The sequence below is a fragment of the Hoplias malabaricus genome, chromosome 8 (genome assembly GCF_029633855.1).
Source record: "Hoplias malabaricus isolate fHopMal1 chromosome 8, fHopMal1.hap1, whole genome shotgun sequence".
In the NCBI taxonomy this organism is placed as follows: domain Eukaryota; kingdom Metazoa; phylum Chordata; class Actinopteri; order Characiformes; family Erythrinidae; genus Hoplias; species Hoplias malabaricus.
In genome coordinates this window covers 35,003,888-35,020,187 of record NC_089807.1, presented here as the reverse complement: position 1 = coordinate 35,020,187, position 16,300 = coordinate 35,003,888, and the positions used below count along the sequence as shown (strand labels likewise).

The 16,300-nt window shown below is 42.8% G+C and overlaps 1 protein-coding gene across 4 annotated transcripts in view; it reads right to left on the bottom strand.

Moving 5' to 3' along the window:
• Nucleotides 1–721: 721 nt before the first annotated feature.
• Nucleotides 722–16,300, bottom strand: part of zswim8 (zinc finger, SWIM-type containing 8) — a 37,716-nt gene continuing 22,137 nt past the window's right edge. The window contains exons 9-28 of one of the 4 annotated variants that reach the window (XM_066678599.1): nt 15,625–15,826; nt 15,050–15,225; nt 13,062–14,220; nt 12,728–12,850; nt 11,975–12,106; nt 11,571–11,750; nt 11,224–11,407; nt 10,963–11,124; nt 10,722–10,846; nt 10,175–10,472; nt 9,207–9,362; nt 8,802–9,024; nt 8,397–8,686; nt 8,019–8,242; nt 7,250–7,741; nt 6,945–7,146; nt 6,027–6,200; nt 5,575–5,694; nt 4,924–5,102; nt 722–2,279 (exon numbers count right to left, since the gene is read on the bottom strand). In XM_066678599.1, coding sequence (XP_066534696.1) covers nt 2,076–2,279; nt 4,924–5,102; nt 5,575–5,694; nt 6,027–6,200; nt 6,945–7,146; nt 7,250–7,741; nt 8,019–8,242; nt 8,397–8,686; nt 8,802–9,024; nt 9,207–9,362; nt 10,175–10,472; nt 10,722–10,846; nt 10,963–11,124; nt 11,224–11,407; nt 11,571–11,750; nt 11,975–12,106; nt 12,728–12,850; nt 13,062–14,220; nt 15,050–15,225; nt 15,625–15,826 — 5,005 coding nt within the window. In that variant the 3' untranslated portion in view covers nt 722–2,075. The remainder of the gene's footprint in view (nt 2,280–4,923; nt 5,103–5,574; nt 5,695–6,026; nt 6,201–6,944; nt 7,147–7,249; nt 7,742–8,018; nt 8,243–8,396; nt 8,687–8,801; nt 9,025–9,206; nt 9,363–10,174; nt 10,473–10,721; nt 10,847–10,962; nt 11,125–11,223; nt 11,408–11,570; nt 11,751–11,974; nt 12,107–12,727; nt 12,851–13,061; nt 14,221–15,049; nt 15,226–15,624; nt 15,827–16,300) is intronic. The other 3 variants (XM_066678600.1, XM_066678601.1, XM_066678603.1) reach the window with 3 other exon arrangements.

Below are 16,300 nucleotides of genomic sequence, written 5' to 3'. Positions count from 1 at the left end.
CCCCCAGACACAAGAATATTTTAGTTTAGCTACATAAGGCCAGATCTGACGTGTGCCTTACGTTATTCGTGTAAGTGAGAAACCTCGCTTTATGTGTTATTCCGCTATCTGGTCTGAGAGAAGAGTTTCAACATTGCAAAATTCACCCTTGTGCGCCACCTAGCGACCAAAGGATATGCATCCATGCACATAAACACTGTTTCACATTACTCATTATCTAATATGCAGCATTATTACACTCTTTTCTATTGGTTATTCAGTTAAGCAAGTACATTGAAATTGCGCAGTAAATTTTGCATAAAAATATTTAAGAGAATTTAAATTCACTCTCAGAAAGTGGCATTTGGTCAGAGCTGTCCAATCGCCTGCTTAGGACTGTGGAATCCTTTCCATTTATTACTGAACACCCTCCAAGTTCTTTTTATATTCTTCTCAGAAAAAATATGAAATGGAAAAATAATATTTCCTTTCAGCCTTGTAGAATTCTTTTGGTCTTTCATGTTTAATTTTTAATCTTTCTTGTGCTCCAAGTTGTGGCCATGATTTTGAGGAGCTATATACTGCTCAGTATTTCTTCTGCTTTCTGGTTGTTATAAATTAAATCACCAGAAAAATAAGGCTACCTCAAAATCAGTCAGTGTACACAACATAAAAACCACAAAAACATAGTGTTTTGAGTTATCTTTATTAAGTAAACTCTACATTTTCAATATTGCTTTTTGTCTGTTCATTTTTAGTTCCCCCCCACCCCCCATTTAGTCTAGATTACAGCCTCTTGCAATCAGCACAGTTTATATATTCATATATATATTTATTTATTTATATTTATATATATATATTTATATATCTTTTCCCAACCAAGCTACACTTTGAAGAATACAAAAATATCACAGTACATTTTCTACACAGTCATTCTCTTCTAGTGAGCTCCAAAGCTAGCACTGGACTTCAGAGTGGAACACAGGGATTTGGCGATGCCTTTGATGGACCTCCTGTCTTAGACTAAGGTAAATGTTAGAAAACCAGAACAGGAGAGAGACACACAGAGTGAGGTCAATTCAGATTGCAAAGGAGAACACTGCTTTTGTTTGTGTGTATATACAAATACTTGCTGGTAATAAGTCCACATGAACAGGACAAAAAAATATTCTTCAAATGAAAATAGCAGGCAGCTGTTATATGACAGATCACAAAGGTTAAATATTAGTATGTTTTATAAAATAAAAAAAAATAATAAAAAAAAATCTGGTCCAGCCAGACCTCTGTGTTCCAAAACTCAAGCCCGTGCTACCAACAACTGACTGGAAAAGGGAACTCACGTAGCTGTCACTCAACATTCTCTCAATCCTCAAACCGCTCTCTGCAGACATACCATACTATACAAAATATCAAAAAAACCAAAACAAAGAATAAACAAAACATAGAAGAATCCTCACCCGTACTCAGATTATTGTTTCATATTAAATGTCTGTTTAATTCTTTTAACAAACTTTTTTTTTTCCCTCGTTTATACACGGTGTGAATATCCAAAGTTGAAATCGTTCATGACTGGTGGAGGCGCACTCCTCCAAGGCAGAGGAATGTTGCAGTATGAGTCTGACATTTAGTGGTTTCATTCAAATTTGAACGAACTAACATCAAGAAAACAAATGGAAACGAAAGAACAAACTTCAACATGGGATCTCAACAACCATCTAAAACTCAGGGAGGACAGCACAGAGCATCAACACAGTTCAGTGAAAAGGAAAAAAAAAAAAAAAAGAACAGATTCTGAGGATAAACACTAGTCATAAGTTACTCGACGTCTCACAAAAAAAAGGAAAAAAAATTAGACACAATGATCTTGACAAGTTTATGATGAACCTTTCAGACTTGAATAACTCCCATGCCTTGGCAACTCCGCGAGATTGCACATCGGTGACCATCCTGGAGTGTTTCAGGGCAGAAAGGAGGATTGATTGTGCTGCCAGTGGTGAGCTTGTGCACGACATGACTCAGAAGGTGGGCTGGAGGTCCCACCTAGCTGGGCTCGAGCTCAAGGCTGCAGGAAGAGTCCCAGCTACCGTGTAAAATGCTCAGGGCGAAAAAGTGGCCATCTCCAGCGAAATCCGTTGCCACAGCTCCTTGGTCTGCTTCCCCCGCTTCAGGTTCTGCAGGATGTCATTGAACTGCATCATGCCCACTGGGGTCAGGCAAAAAGCCCCTCGGGCACTCCGGATGATGTTCACAAAGTCATCGTAGTCTGCCGGGGTCAGGTGGATCAGTCGGTGGTGTATGTACTGTTGGAAGAACAGGAAAACATCCAATAAGGCACGACACCGCAGTTCAGTGAGTTCAGATATAAGTGGGGCACTGGACAGAACACGTTTTGGTTTATTTATTTAGTGAGCAAACAAACGGGGCATAAAATATCAGTATCACTGTATTATAAGGACAGACAGCATACCAAATTCGCTTTTCATCAGCAACATTACAAATGAGTCATTGTCATGGTGGATTTCTGCTCCAGTATTTGTCCTGAAAGCCTGATCTCATTGGCCACGTACAGGGAGAGATGTACCATTATGCTGTCCAATTCTCAGACGCGTTACTACTTCTCATTTGCTACATTGTTCAAATGTGATTACTTAACTACATGCTGCACCATGCAAAAGTCCACCCATTAATGTAATCAGACACATCTAAGTGCTAGCTATTAATATTTAACATCAGAGGAAAAAAAGAGTTAATATAACCGTTCTATAACCGTTTATTCTATAACCGTTTACCCAGTTTGGAGTCAAGCCTACCTAGAATCATTGGGTGAAAGGCAGGAATGCACATTCACTCACACTTATGGAGACTTTTGAGTCACCAATCCACCTACCAACATGTGTTTTTTTTGGACTGCGGGAGGAAACAGGAGCACCGGGAGAACACAACAAACTCCTCACAGACAGTCACCCAGAGTGGGATTGAACTCTCAAACCTCAGATCCCTGGAGCTGTGTGACAGTGACACCACATGCTGCAACCCCGTGCCGCCCCATTTTCATTCAATTCACTTGTTTATTCTGCTATTTCACTGTGTTGTTTAATTGTTGGTTAATCGGAAAATGTGCCCAGTTTGTATATGATAGTAAGCTCCAGAAACATTTGTATTGCTTACTAAATATTCCTTTGAGAGGGCACAAAAGAGGATAAGAAAGTGTAAGGGTGAACATGAGAGAAAGTAACAGAAGAAGAGAGCCGTTACGAGAGGGTATTCCTCTCTGATTCGCTCAGCTTTCAGGCTGTGGACTGTCAGTGTGTGTTAGAAACTCTCTCATCAGCGCAGCCCATCCTGCGAACACACTCTGGCCCCGCTCTCTTCTTTTAAGGCTTTCATGCACTATTTATGTGCACTGGGGCAACGGTCACTGCAGCTCCTCTCAGAAGCCCTACTTAGCAAGACTTAGATGTGCAGATATGCTTTATAAATGGACAGCCTCACCTTTGGTCTCAGTCACTGAAAGAGCATTAAATGATGATTAAGGGAACAAACCACAAAAGGCACATTATTTAAAAACATAAATCTAGATGTGTGTGGAAATCTGTCGATAAGGGTCCACAAATAGTACTGAAGGGACCTAATAAATTCTGAACCCATGCTGTATGTTTCTGCAATGCATTCAGGCCAAAGTATCTAACAGTACATGAATCTGATACCCATCTAATTAATAAAAATTAACTCGTATAAAAGGCTTCAGCTTATTTACCTTATTATTTTATACAAGGAGGGATGAGAATAATGCATGAGATTTTGGACACAGCATTTATCTCAAATATGGTAGGTTTGCTGAAGGAACAGCAGAAGGAACTAGGTAAGATTGAGGTTTTTTGCTCCTCAGACTCCCCCTAGTGTTGTTCATTTGTACATCACTGTTCCTAAATCAACAGGGAGTGGTGGTTTCCTACCCTTCTCCAAAAGTTACATAGTGCACTTTCTGCAGTGCTGAGCCCAGAGTAGCAATGACAAAGGCTGTATTCTCTTTATTACGGGCCAGTGAAGCATCACAACAATTTTGAAGCTATAATTTGAAGGTAAAATATTACAATGTTTTGCTTTGAGGAACTGCATGTTCGCATGTTACAACTGATACTTAAACTTTTCTTACTTAATAATAATTAAACCTATAATTATTTAAGGTTTTTTATATGATGTGCGGCGGCACGTTGGCGCAGCAGGTAGTGTCACAGTCACACAGCTCCAGGAGCCTGGAGGTTGTGGGTTCGATTCCCGCTCCAGGTGACTGTCTGTGAGGAGTTGGTGTGTTCTCCCCATGTCCATGTGGGTTTCCTCCGGGTGGTCCGGTTTCCTCCCACAGTTCAAAAACACACATTGGTAGGTGTGGACTGGCAACTCAAAAGTTTCCGTAGGTGTAAGTGTGTGAGTGAATGTGTGTCTGTGTTGCCCTGGGAGGGACTGGCGCCCCTCCAGGGTGTATTCCCGCCTTGCGCCCAATGATTCCAGGTAGGCTCTGGACCCACCGCGACCCTGAATTGGATAGGCGGTTACAGATAATGAATGAATGAATGAATGAATGAATATATGATGTGCTTTGAATGTCTATGTAATATATATTCTACAATTCTGGCAAAATAACAACACTTTTTTTAGTAAAATGTTAACTGGACGTTAGTTTTTATTTAGTTAAATGACTGCCATTAGGAGTTCAACACGTACTCATGTGTAGAGATCCAGGTGAAGTGTTGTCTTGTATAAGCCTACTGCTGCTCAAGGCTCACACAGATGTGCCCAAATTTTCAAACTCAATTCCTCAAATATACTTTAGATTGTAAGGGTGTCAGTAACAGGTTAAAATCTTAAAATGATCACACTTGTATTTAAACGAAACCTTAAATATGTCTACTCAAATCTGAAATCTCAGTGGTGTGCAGATACCTGTAGGTAGGCCTGCTGGCAGCGCTGTACAAGCTGATGGAAGGCAGGGGTGCGGAGGTGAGCGTGTATGTGTGCAGGATTCAGCCTCTGTAGAGCCTCCATAATGATCTCCTGCAGGACGAACGGACTCAGGACTCCTTTAGCAGCCCCCACACAGAACTGATACACGTAATTCACACCTGGAGACACAAAGGCAGCAAAAGTGGAAATGGTTTTCAGAAGATGTCAAATAAAATAAAATATATAAGTGGTCTAAATCAAACAACCAGAGCCTGTTTTCGCTGCAAGCTGAAACAAAACAGTCCATGTTTTTTTGCATCATTTTTCATTTGCATTTCCAGTGCAAAGAAATGAACTGCAGATTTATGCATTTTAATATTAAAATTCTGTGTGCAAAGGCTTTTTTTGGTTCTTTGTGACAGCATATGCATACTCATTGATATCAATAACTACATAAGCAGTTTTTTCTTTCTCCCTTTGCATGAATCTGCACCTTCCCTGCTTCCCAGCCTGAGGCACTACATTATTCTGATACATATTTTACATTACACTCCTACCACTTTCACTAGAGAGCTGGAAAAAAGCAAGACACTTAAGCTAAACAGTCATTTAGCTGTGTAAAAGTGGAGTACTACTGATGAAGGGAGTTACCAAGTCGTGCAGCAAGGCTGAGCAGCCATTTGACATCCTCTGTGTATGGGGGGCTTCGAGAGAAATTGTTGGGATGGTCATTGTGAGCCCTCCTGCCCAACATCTCCAAAGCAAGCATGCCTGCATGAGGAAAGAAACTATTTAAACCATCTGTAGGAGCATTAGTCCAACTTCCATTTGCTCTTGCACTTAAGACTATTAAGCCTCCTAACACAGTGAACTTTGCCATAGGATGGTAATAACACAGCTGTCAAACATAAATGCAATATTTCTAAGGGTTAAACGCCCATGTCACTGCCACAACATGGACCTGGCGAACCGTCAATTCCCCTCTCTTAATAGTCAGCGCATAATTCAACACCAGATGGACTCTAATGGGGTCGAACAGTGACATAATTGCAAGAGGGTTATGCCTTAAGGGTGAGAAGTGATTAAGAACCGGTCTTCCTTACCAACTCTGTAGGCGGAGTGCAGGTAGTGCAGCCCCTGCTGGCTGATGGGCTGACTGTGCTGCTCATCTTCAACAGGGAATGGCGTGCTGACCAATGACGCTGGCTGAGAAGAAAGGCCTGGAATAGAAGCCCCCTGAATGGCCTGGATGGTAGAGGCTGAATGAACACCGCCTACTGTAGAGAAACAGACAGATGGCCTCTGTAAGAATTATTACACAGTAGGAAGTCAAATTGGATATTAATTATTAAAAAAAGAAAGAAAACGACCTTGCCATAACTGGCATTCAAAGTTTAATTTCACAGCAATTTAGGAAACTCCATTCATCAATGAAAACACCTGTGTTAGAAAGTGTTTGGTGACTTTTCTTCACTCCTATTAATCTCCCTAATTAACTAAACTGATCGATCATCAAATCCCACCTATTCTGGTTCTTGGCATAGCTAAAAAACAATACACGTTAACTGCAAATCCCCACTGATCTCCCTGACTGCTAAATAGAAGGAGAAGCAGCTCCTACCCAAGGTGCCTCATTTGCTACTCTAATGGCCCAGTTTTGAGACACTGAAAGGCTCTAAATCTCTGTAGAAAGCATGCTATAAAGTGCACTAATGAGCTTTATGGGGACATTTTTTCAATTTGTTTCAGACCAAGGGGCTGCTGGTCACATGCTAATGTTGGACGTGAATATAAATAGCCTACTAGTTGCTACCTCTCTGTAATAGAGCAATGAACTCCACTGTGTCCTGTTTACAGGTCCCATTAGTTTTTTATTTTACAAAATAAATAAAGTACAGCAACTTTTCATATGAATGAAGATTTCTCAAGACCGTCAGATACACTTCAAAATGTATTTGCAAAAACTATTTCACACAATTCAAACTAACTCTGTAGCAGCTTCACACTCTCTTTCTGCCCACCTGCTACAGTAGTGCTGAGGGGCAAGGCTGCCTCTGCGGTATGGTAGGGATGGACGGCAATCTGAGCCATGGACGGTACAGGAACTCCTGGGAAGGTAACTGCAGTCGCAGCCATGGGGGGATGAGGGCCAGAGGCCACAGAGAACGGGTACTGGGCACCGATAAAAGCAGGGTGCATTCCCTGAGTGAACACACACGCACCCTTACAATCACATAAATCAAGGTCATGATCAACCACATGCTTCCTTCAAAAAGCAGTACATGTTTATCGCAACATGATACATAAGAACACAAATCACTCTTACTTGTGGATATGCAGAGCTAGCAACAGGGAAGACAGCTGGGCGAGGGACATGTGGGAGCTGGTGCCCAAGATACTGTGGGGTACAGACCGTGGGTAAATGAGCCTGAATGGTGGTGTAAGGGTGCAGGCCTTGTGTGTGAGCCATAGCTGAGCCGGGAATTGTGTGAGACTGGTAGATGGTAGAGCCCACTGAGATGACGGGCACCACAGCAGCTGCAGTCACAGACGCAGTTACTGCTGCGACACCAGATGTGTCCATGGCCCCTCCGCTGTCCAGCACACCACAGCCCCCGTCTGGAGGCCTCCGTCCTGCTCCACCGTTCGCACCACAACGGCTTGGCCCCTCCCTCTGCCCTGCCGACCCTCCACCCACAGTCTGCTCATACAGCCAGTACCATTGATGGGCTACTTCAAACAGCACCTCAGGGTATACGCCCCCACCCTTCGCTGCTTCTTCTACTGCCATACAGGCCTTCTCCAGCATTACGTTATCCTGAGAAGAGGGGAGAGTTTGTGTTTAAACTTTAACAGCGTTTACCTATATTAGACCATGTGAACATAGAATAAATTAAACTAAATAATCTGAATATTCAAAGAGACTCTTCTCAATAAAGCCTGAGTTTGGTCAGGGGGTGTACACCACATATGATAATAATGGAGGTCGGCGATATCAGTATTTCAAGGACAAATATAAATATGCAAACTGACCAATAATATAGCTAACATTCCTGATAAAGAGTGAACACTATGGACACATTTGTTTGCTGTACCTGCTCTTTGCATTGCACCAGTGCCCTCTGGATCTCATTAGGGTTGAGGGCATGAGCGTGAGGTAGGCAGCTCAGCGCAAGCTCTGCAGCAGCCCGCACCATGTTGGGGTCTCGGGCCCGTGACGCCCGATCTGCCAGCGACGCCACTTCTGGAGGAGTGAGGTGACCGTCCCAGCACTCTACGAGGATGTTCAGGGCAGCACTGCCGATTTCCATAGCCTGGCCTGAAAAACAGAAAGACAAATAAGAAGGAAAAAGCATGACCAAAGACAAGAAAAAAAAAAAACAGTAGGAACACATGGAAAACATAGAAAAAGCGAAAGAAAAAACTGCAGTAAAATCATTCAACTTAACCTTTAACAATGTCCTTTCACTCACCTGTGATCCAGGACACATGAGAAGAGTACGTCCTGGACAGCCAATTGGGAGACACAAAGTTGTGCAGGCCCAATGCGTACAGGCCGATCTCAAAGGCACAGAGGTGCAGGTTGCGGTGGGGCCCCTGATGGCCCCCGCTGGCAGAAGGCTGAGTAAAGATGGAAGTGGAGCTGTTTCCACCAGCCTTCACCAGCACAGTCTTTGCCAGCTCAAAGTAGAAGTGAGCGGCCGCCTCTGATGGCTGATTGGGCACATGTGGAGCGTGGCATTCAGGGCGACGCCCTTTATACCTGTAAAATAATGCATTAGGGGTAAGAGGGCTTATCATCAGGGGTGTTTGGCGTAGATGTTCTCTGGGAGGGATAAGCCCTCCTGTTAATTCCATTCATTCTATTTCTGCCTCACCTGCTGGTGTCAGTGCTCTTAGCTCTGGCTCCTCCGCCAGCTCTTCGTGACCCACTGGATGATGAGGAGCCCAGTGAATCTGAAGATGAGCTGCTTATACTGTCACTATCCTGACCCCGTCCCCAAGAAGCTGCTGTCCAACCACCACGCAGTGGGCGTCGGCTGAGCGTAGGCGAGCTGTCAGAGGTGGTCTCTGGAGCACTACTGTCAATGCTTGCCATACCTTAATGAGCAAACGTCAGAAAGGAATAACCAAAAAGCGATGCTTCTGTGAATGCCTTACTATCTAATAATAGAAGCACTGCTATTATATTTAATTCTGTTACCAATGTAAATGACATTTGATGTGTCCACCGTTGAAGGATTAAAGTAACACACTACAACTTAATGACAATAGTTCCTTACCTGTGTGTTTCTTCTTCTGCCGTACAGGGGAGCCCCAGCAGCGTGTTCCATAGGCTCCACGACCACCGAGAGCCAGGCGGCTGGGCACCGTACCCTCAGGTTTAAAGGGAGCAACCTCATTCTGTTGCTCACACGAAGATGACTGAGCTCCATCTGCTGTTAACACCAACAAATACAGGGTTTAGAGACAGTGTGCAGCACCAAACCTCACAGCAGGACTGCTACAGATCATTACAGTCAAATGCATATAGAATACACCTGGAAGAAATGGAAAAATGGGTAAATCTGGCTACTTTTACACTGAAATATATATTTTATTAGTATACCCATGAAATTCACCGAGACCCATTGTTCACGTTATTAACAGTGAGATGTTGTTCATGTTGATATGTAGGAGAGTCGGCCCAATAATATCTGCAGAGCTTCAGTTTTACACCAGCTGTTTCAGGCCACTGCGCTTTTGGTTTTTCTACATTTCCAATATATTTGTGGTCAATTTGAACTGAGCTACCATTATATATTAGGCTTGAGACTAAAACAAATCTTTGTTTGAATGCATATATGGAAGCCCTTCACTCCAAAAACACAAAAATTGTTTTGTCCCTTAAAGGGCACGCCTATCATCCTTGGTCCCTCAGGGCAGGTCATTTTAGATTAGAGTGCAGTTAATGCAACAATGTTTTTTGTGTCATTATAATGAAAGAAACAATGTGTTCTCTTGACAAAACAAATGAATTTAACCAGTTATCAAGTTAAACAATATATAAAGCCATGGCCTTTTAGAGCTTCTGTACATAAAGACATCCACAAAGTTTGTGTAATATGTACTCTATGTAGCCTAAGCTCTCTAGAATTTGTAACAAAGCTCATATTGCCTTAATAGAAATATGCATGGTGTCACATACAACCAGCACAAACAGTAACTAGTGTGCAATGGCAGAGAAAATTGTGAGTCAGGTTTAACTCACCTTGTTCTCTGTTCTCACTAACCCCTTCTCCCGTTGATGTGCCCTGGACGCCACTGCCCGTAATCCCACCCTGCTGTCCAGTGGCACCTCCGCTGGCCACACTCTGCACAGATGTTGAAGTCCCAGTTGCCGTGGGTGTTGTGTGTTTGGACACACCGCCTGTGGCTCCGCCAGCCCCATGGGTGGTATGTTTGGATGGGCTCTTCTGACTACCAGTCGCTGGTTTACTGGAGTAGAACGAGCTCAGCGTTTGAGGCTTATGGGTCTGACTCTCACGGTCGAGAAGCTTATCTAAAATCTGCAGAGAGAGGAGTTTAAGGCTATTAACAATAACAAAACACAAATATCAGAAATTAGAAAGGCCTTGTGTGGACACAGCAAGTCCCTAAGATCTGTTTATTCATTATACAGCAGAATGCGTCATATACCTATCATTTAAAATGACTAACATTGATTCGTCTAAGCATTCTGCAATAATGTGGGAACTGTAAAATTGTAAAAGTGTTATGTCTGCTAGATAAAAAGTGTCACAGACAAGTTTACGTGCCTTTTTCAGCTTGCTCTGGTCATCTTTATATGTTATCATAAGGGCCAAAGCAAGGTCTCCTTTCTCCCGCCTAGTGCCTTCACACAGCAATGGATGCTCTGCCTCGCTAACTGTGGTCTTCATACCTGAGAGGAAAACATTGGGGGGAAAAAAAACACAATGACATGGTTTAGATTATTAGCCATTTCAATTCCTGGTTGTAGAAGTTTCAGATACACTCAAGACTGCTAACTATTCTTACCTAGTGCAGCAACTGCAGCCTCAAAGCCGAGCTCTTCATCACCTGGCATCTCATTGTTACGGTTTCGACTGGGTGGCCGAGAACCCGTCGGAGAGACCACTGTTGCAAAGTAGACAGGAAGAGGGTTGGGAAAAATCATATTTCCAATTGTGGTGAATGTTTCTGTACATCAGACAAAAGTTTTTGCCAAATTATAGACAAATGACAAAAGTGTAATGTCAAATTACATTTGATACATCATAACTTATTTCTAAGACTTACCAGGAGTACACAACACATCAAATATAAAGCTGGCCAGCATGAGGGGCAGAACTGGCCGGTAATCACAGAAGTTCCCATCACGCAACTGCTCGGCTCTGTCCCTTATGGCAGTCATCTCCACCAGACCCAGAGGAATCTTTTTCAACAAAGCGACCACTTCTGACTCCTGATATGCCAGCTTCACCTGCATTACCCAAGGCATTCATTTAATTAAGAGATTTCAGTAATGTTTGCCGACTTGGCTGAAGTATTCAAAGACAAAAACTGTGCTGCTGTTATACCGAGGTCGGAATAGCACTTATAACAAAACTAATCAATGTGCTTGAATTTACAAGAGGGATGCCTACCTCCAGGGCCTTGGTGGAAGCTGGAGGTCTCTGTAGCTCCAGAGAGAACATGCCAGTACTGAAGGCCAGGTTATGGAACTCCAGCCTCTCACTGAGGACTGTCAGCAGGAAGGCTGCTTTAGACAGTGTGTTGGTAGCTACTTGCGTCTGCTTGCTGGTGGACACTTTACTCTTCTTACCCTAAACAAAAAGGAGAGAAACATTTAACGGATTTGTAACAATAAAAGATAAAGTTTTTAATATTTCTTATTGTTCTTTTAACATATTACAGTGGTGTTTCTGCCCAATGTCTCTATTGATTATTAGTTGTGTTTATCTGTAAAGGATAGATTATATTCATTATGCTCTTGCTGCCGTGCAAAATTAAAAACTGAAGAAATGCATCGACAGGTTGTGTATCTCACCTTTGTCTGTGGCTGCTCCACCTTGAGGTCAGGTGGATTGGCCAGCAGATCTCTTGCTAGCTCCACAGCCAGTCGACAGGCTTCATTACTGTACCCGTGAGCATAGAGGGCCTCTGCACACGCAAACAACACCTGCACACAATAGGGAGTGTTTACAAAATCTGCATATTTCATTATGTGGAGCCTGACATTTAACAAACCACTATTACGAACAACCTAGTGCTGGGCGATATAAGCGCAAATCAATATCACAATTACGATTAATGAACAATTATTTTGTTTTTGTATTTTTGTAAATAATTGTTCAGTGACAAGGCTTCTACTGTAAATATGCTCCAGTATATAGGTTCTGGGATATTGTTCTAATGTTGCTGGGAGCTTGTTTCTCATTTGTTTTCTGAGCACTGTTTATATTTCGCGTGTCATTGTGCTTTGTGTTTTTTCTCAGAGTTTACATTTGAGTCCTTTTTGTTCAGCATTATCAAGGTGGGACGTGTTTTTTTTTTTTGGTACGATCTGCGGTATGGTCTCAGCGTTTAGGTTGCCTCTATGTGGTAGACATGGACAGAATCACGTGCCTACATCTTGGCAGCGTTTTTCGAAAGGAACAGTACATGAACACACAGTGGCAACATAAAAGAATAATAATAAAAAATGTTTAAAACACGATTATGTTGATTAAAAGTGCTGAATCTCGATTTTGATTAATTGCCCAGCCCTGGAACTACCACAGCGCTAACAAAATCTCCTCACCTCCATTCGCCCTTCCTGCTCCAGAGGTTTAATACCAGCAAAGATGTCTGGTTCCTCCTCATGGTTGCTGTCCTGTACTCCTCTCTCTGCTCCTTCCTCAGAGGCAGCACTAAGATAGTAGGCCTGGTAACACAGAAGCAAAACTGTGAAAATTTTGAAACACTGCAGAAAATTTTGAAATGAAATTGAGATCACATTTCACCATGACCTTTTGAAGCAGAGACAAGATTCAAAGCTTGTGGTTGAATTCAAAAGCAGTTTAATCAATTTGCAAACTGAACTGAGAGACAAATAAATAAATAAGTTAAATAAAGTAAAATCCGTAGACTCTTACCTGATAGTCATCTTCACCTACAGGGTCCCCACTAGCGGCTGCTACTGCTGCTGCTGCTGCCGCCGCCTCTGGACCCTGAAGTCCAGGAGTTCCTGATGTGCTGCTTCCTTCACCCTCTCTCCGGCCTCGAGTAGGCTTGTTTGCGACAGGGACTGCTATAGATGCTGATGTAGAGGGCCTAGCATCCTCTGCTGGATCCTCATCTGCTCCATTTTCCTCAAGCTCTGCCTCAACATCCACTTCTTTCTCAACAGCTACTACCATGGGATTCTCTTTGGGGAAGCAATGAGGAGTGTCCGATGGCAGTGGCATTGCTGAGTGGGTGACACGTTTACCATCAAACGTGCGGTCCTTGGCAATACTGCTGCTACCACTACTATACTTGTGCGGTTCTCTGAGTAGAGGGCTTGGAGATGGCAGCATCTCTGGCGGTGGAGGCATAAAGTCAAATGTGTTGCTTGCTTCTGCTCCCAAGGCCAGGCTGGAGCCATCGTCTAGGTTCAGTTCTGCTATATCAGGCTCCAGAGAACTGTCCTCACTACTGGTGCGGCGCTTAGCACTAGGATGCTTCCCTCCAACAGCACCAGAGCCTCCACATGAGCTCTTACTGCTCTGAGTCAGTTTAGCTTTGCCACTAGTAGAGGAAGTGGAACCGCTAGCTTTGTATGTGCCCTTTGTACCGTCATCTAAAGACAGGGACATTCCTCCTCCTAACCGCACCAACATTCCTCCGCTGTTCATTGCAGACATGCCTTTCCTCTTGCTCACAATTGTTTCCTTGGGTCGCACAGCCACCTCTTGCTGAGGGGGGTAAGCGCTGCTACGTGATTTGTGATCAGAGACTCCTGCTTCAGTTCCCCCACCACGTAGACTTCCTCCTGCTCCTCCGGACTCTACAGGTTCCCCACTAGCACTTAGCTTGGCACCCCTCTGCTGTTGCACTGCCCTGGCCCAACAAAAGGAGGCGCTCTTCTTGTCTGTGCTGCAGTAGGTAATGCCAGGCAGAGGGTAAGCCACTTCCCAGTTGAAGTAGCAGGACTCCACAGCTGGTTTGAAACCCTGGAAGAGCTTGTCCAGGGACTTGCGGTGCTGTCCACGCTTCACAATCTCTATCACTTTGAGGTGCCACTGCTTGAGCTGGGAAGCAAGCTCCAAACGTCTAGAGGGAAAACATGGACAGGTGAAGTAAATATGCTTTACCATGCAATACATATGGGACCAGAGAATATTATATTAAAAAATCTGAGCAGCAATTATCTGCTCAAAAACACAACAATATTAAAAGAAGTTCAACACATCGGTGAAAAAGTAGTGATTTTATGTGTGGTAATGTGCACACTTTGCCAAAAAGTCTCCTTGAGCGAGTATTACATGTAATAACCATCCAATATCAAGACTGTAAAAACCAGGTTAAGTTATACCAGGTCAGAAGGTGAGATAGTGATGAGATTTAACATATCCATTCAAAGAATGAGAACACTGCAGGAATGTCTTAAAGCTAACTTGTGTTTCTATTACTAGCTCAAAGCAGAAATACTTCTTAAAAACAAATTATTGTTAACTCTACTGCAGGTTTTTTGAATGAACTGTTTGTTAATTCAATTGTTAGATGCTGATTTTCACAGGTAAAAACAGTTACTACTGTAAGCAATTTGCATTGTGGGGGAACACGGTTAAAATAATAAACAAGTACATATGAATAGATTAATTATTTAATAGATTAATAGATTAAATATTTGTAGTATGTATTGTTACTGACTAGTTACAACTGCCTTGTGTCTGACCAAGGAATATTTAAAAGGATGCCAGAAATGTGCCTGTGCTCTCACAATGTAGTGTACCTCATTATAACAAGTTTACCATGATTTCACTTTTTCTGCATGTCTCCAAACACAAGCAAACTTTCAGATGATGAATAAAATTAATTTCAAACAAATACAAAGAAGTAAAGAGACACAGGTTTACTGTAAGACCTTGAGAAGGCTCACCTCTGGGGGCTCATGGTAGGGTCAAGCACTGCCAGTCTCCAAAGCACTACCATCTCATCACACATGCTGGCACACGCATGAGCAGCAACCTCTGTCTGACCGTTACTGCGGCCTGTGTGTCCACTGGCACTGCTGTGAGATGCAGACGTTCGTACACTGTACCACCAACCAATGATCTAGAGAGAGAGAGAGAGAGAGAGAGAGAGAGAGAGAGAGAGATTGAGAACCTTGTCTATGGAGCTTTGCAGTCTCTGTACTGGTACTTTATCATAGCTAATATCTTATTCCAAATATAAACAGTCCTGTTTTACGCAGTGCAAGCTGTTACAAGCTCAGCAAGTACATGCAGTGTGTCATTACTTTCCATTTCTGGGTCCAATGACTGTTCCTTAAGCCATTCCTAAACCGTTTTATAAATTTGAATGATGTAAACAATGTACAACAATAAAATTAAATTCCCATTTCAAACAATTGGTGTTAGTTACATCAGTATTACATTGCAACCAAACAACAAAATACAAAGAAAACAAATGCTAGACATAACTTCATGGAACAACTGAATATTTGTTCCATACTTGTTCATAGGTGAGGCACTGCTCAGTGAGGATCTCCAGGAGTGGGGCAGCGTTGCTGTCTCTCCTCTTGAACATCTCCCTGACGATGGAAAGCAGGTTCCAAATGCCCTCTGGCTCTCTGCCCCTCAGTGGCCTCAATAAGCAGGCCCATTCAGCTGCGGCTGGTGGCTCAGTGGAGGACAGGTACATAGAGTTTACATCACTGGGAAGAAAAAAAGAACAATGGCGTACAGATTTAGCAGGCAGACAGCACACTTCTACAATGATTTATAAGTACACAGACGCACAATACCAAAGACACAGGCAGATGTAGAAGAATGATAAGTCCTGAGGAATGATCATATCCACTGATGGTTGTGTATTTAGCAAATCTGTTTAGCTTAATATAATACCTTTTGGAACAGTGGTGATGTTCTAAAAACATCATACCAAGCCAGAAAGACCCTTACTATTTCATGGTTTCAATCTACATAATCATAAATGATGATATTTACACGAAAACAGTATTTTTAGGCACTCTAGAGTTACGTAAACCACCACCAATGGGCAGAATAGACCCTGGATGATGCAACGTCTGCCAATCCACATCAGTCCATCAGATATTAGATAGAGAGGAGGGCGGCGGAAATGGTTAAGTCAATTATTTGAAGATGAAACTGATTAGGAGGCCAGAAGT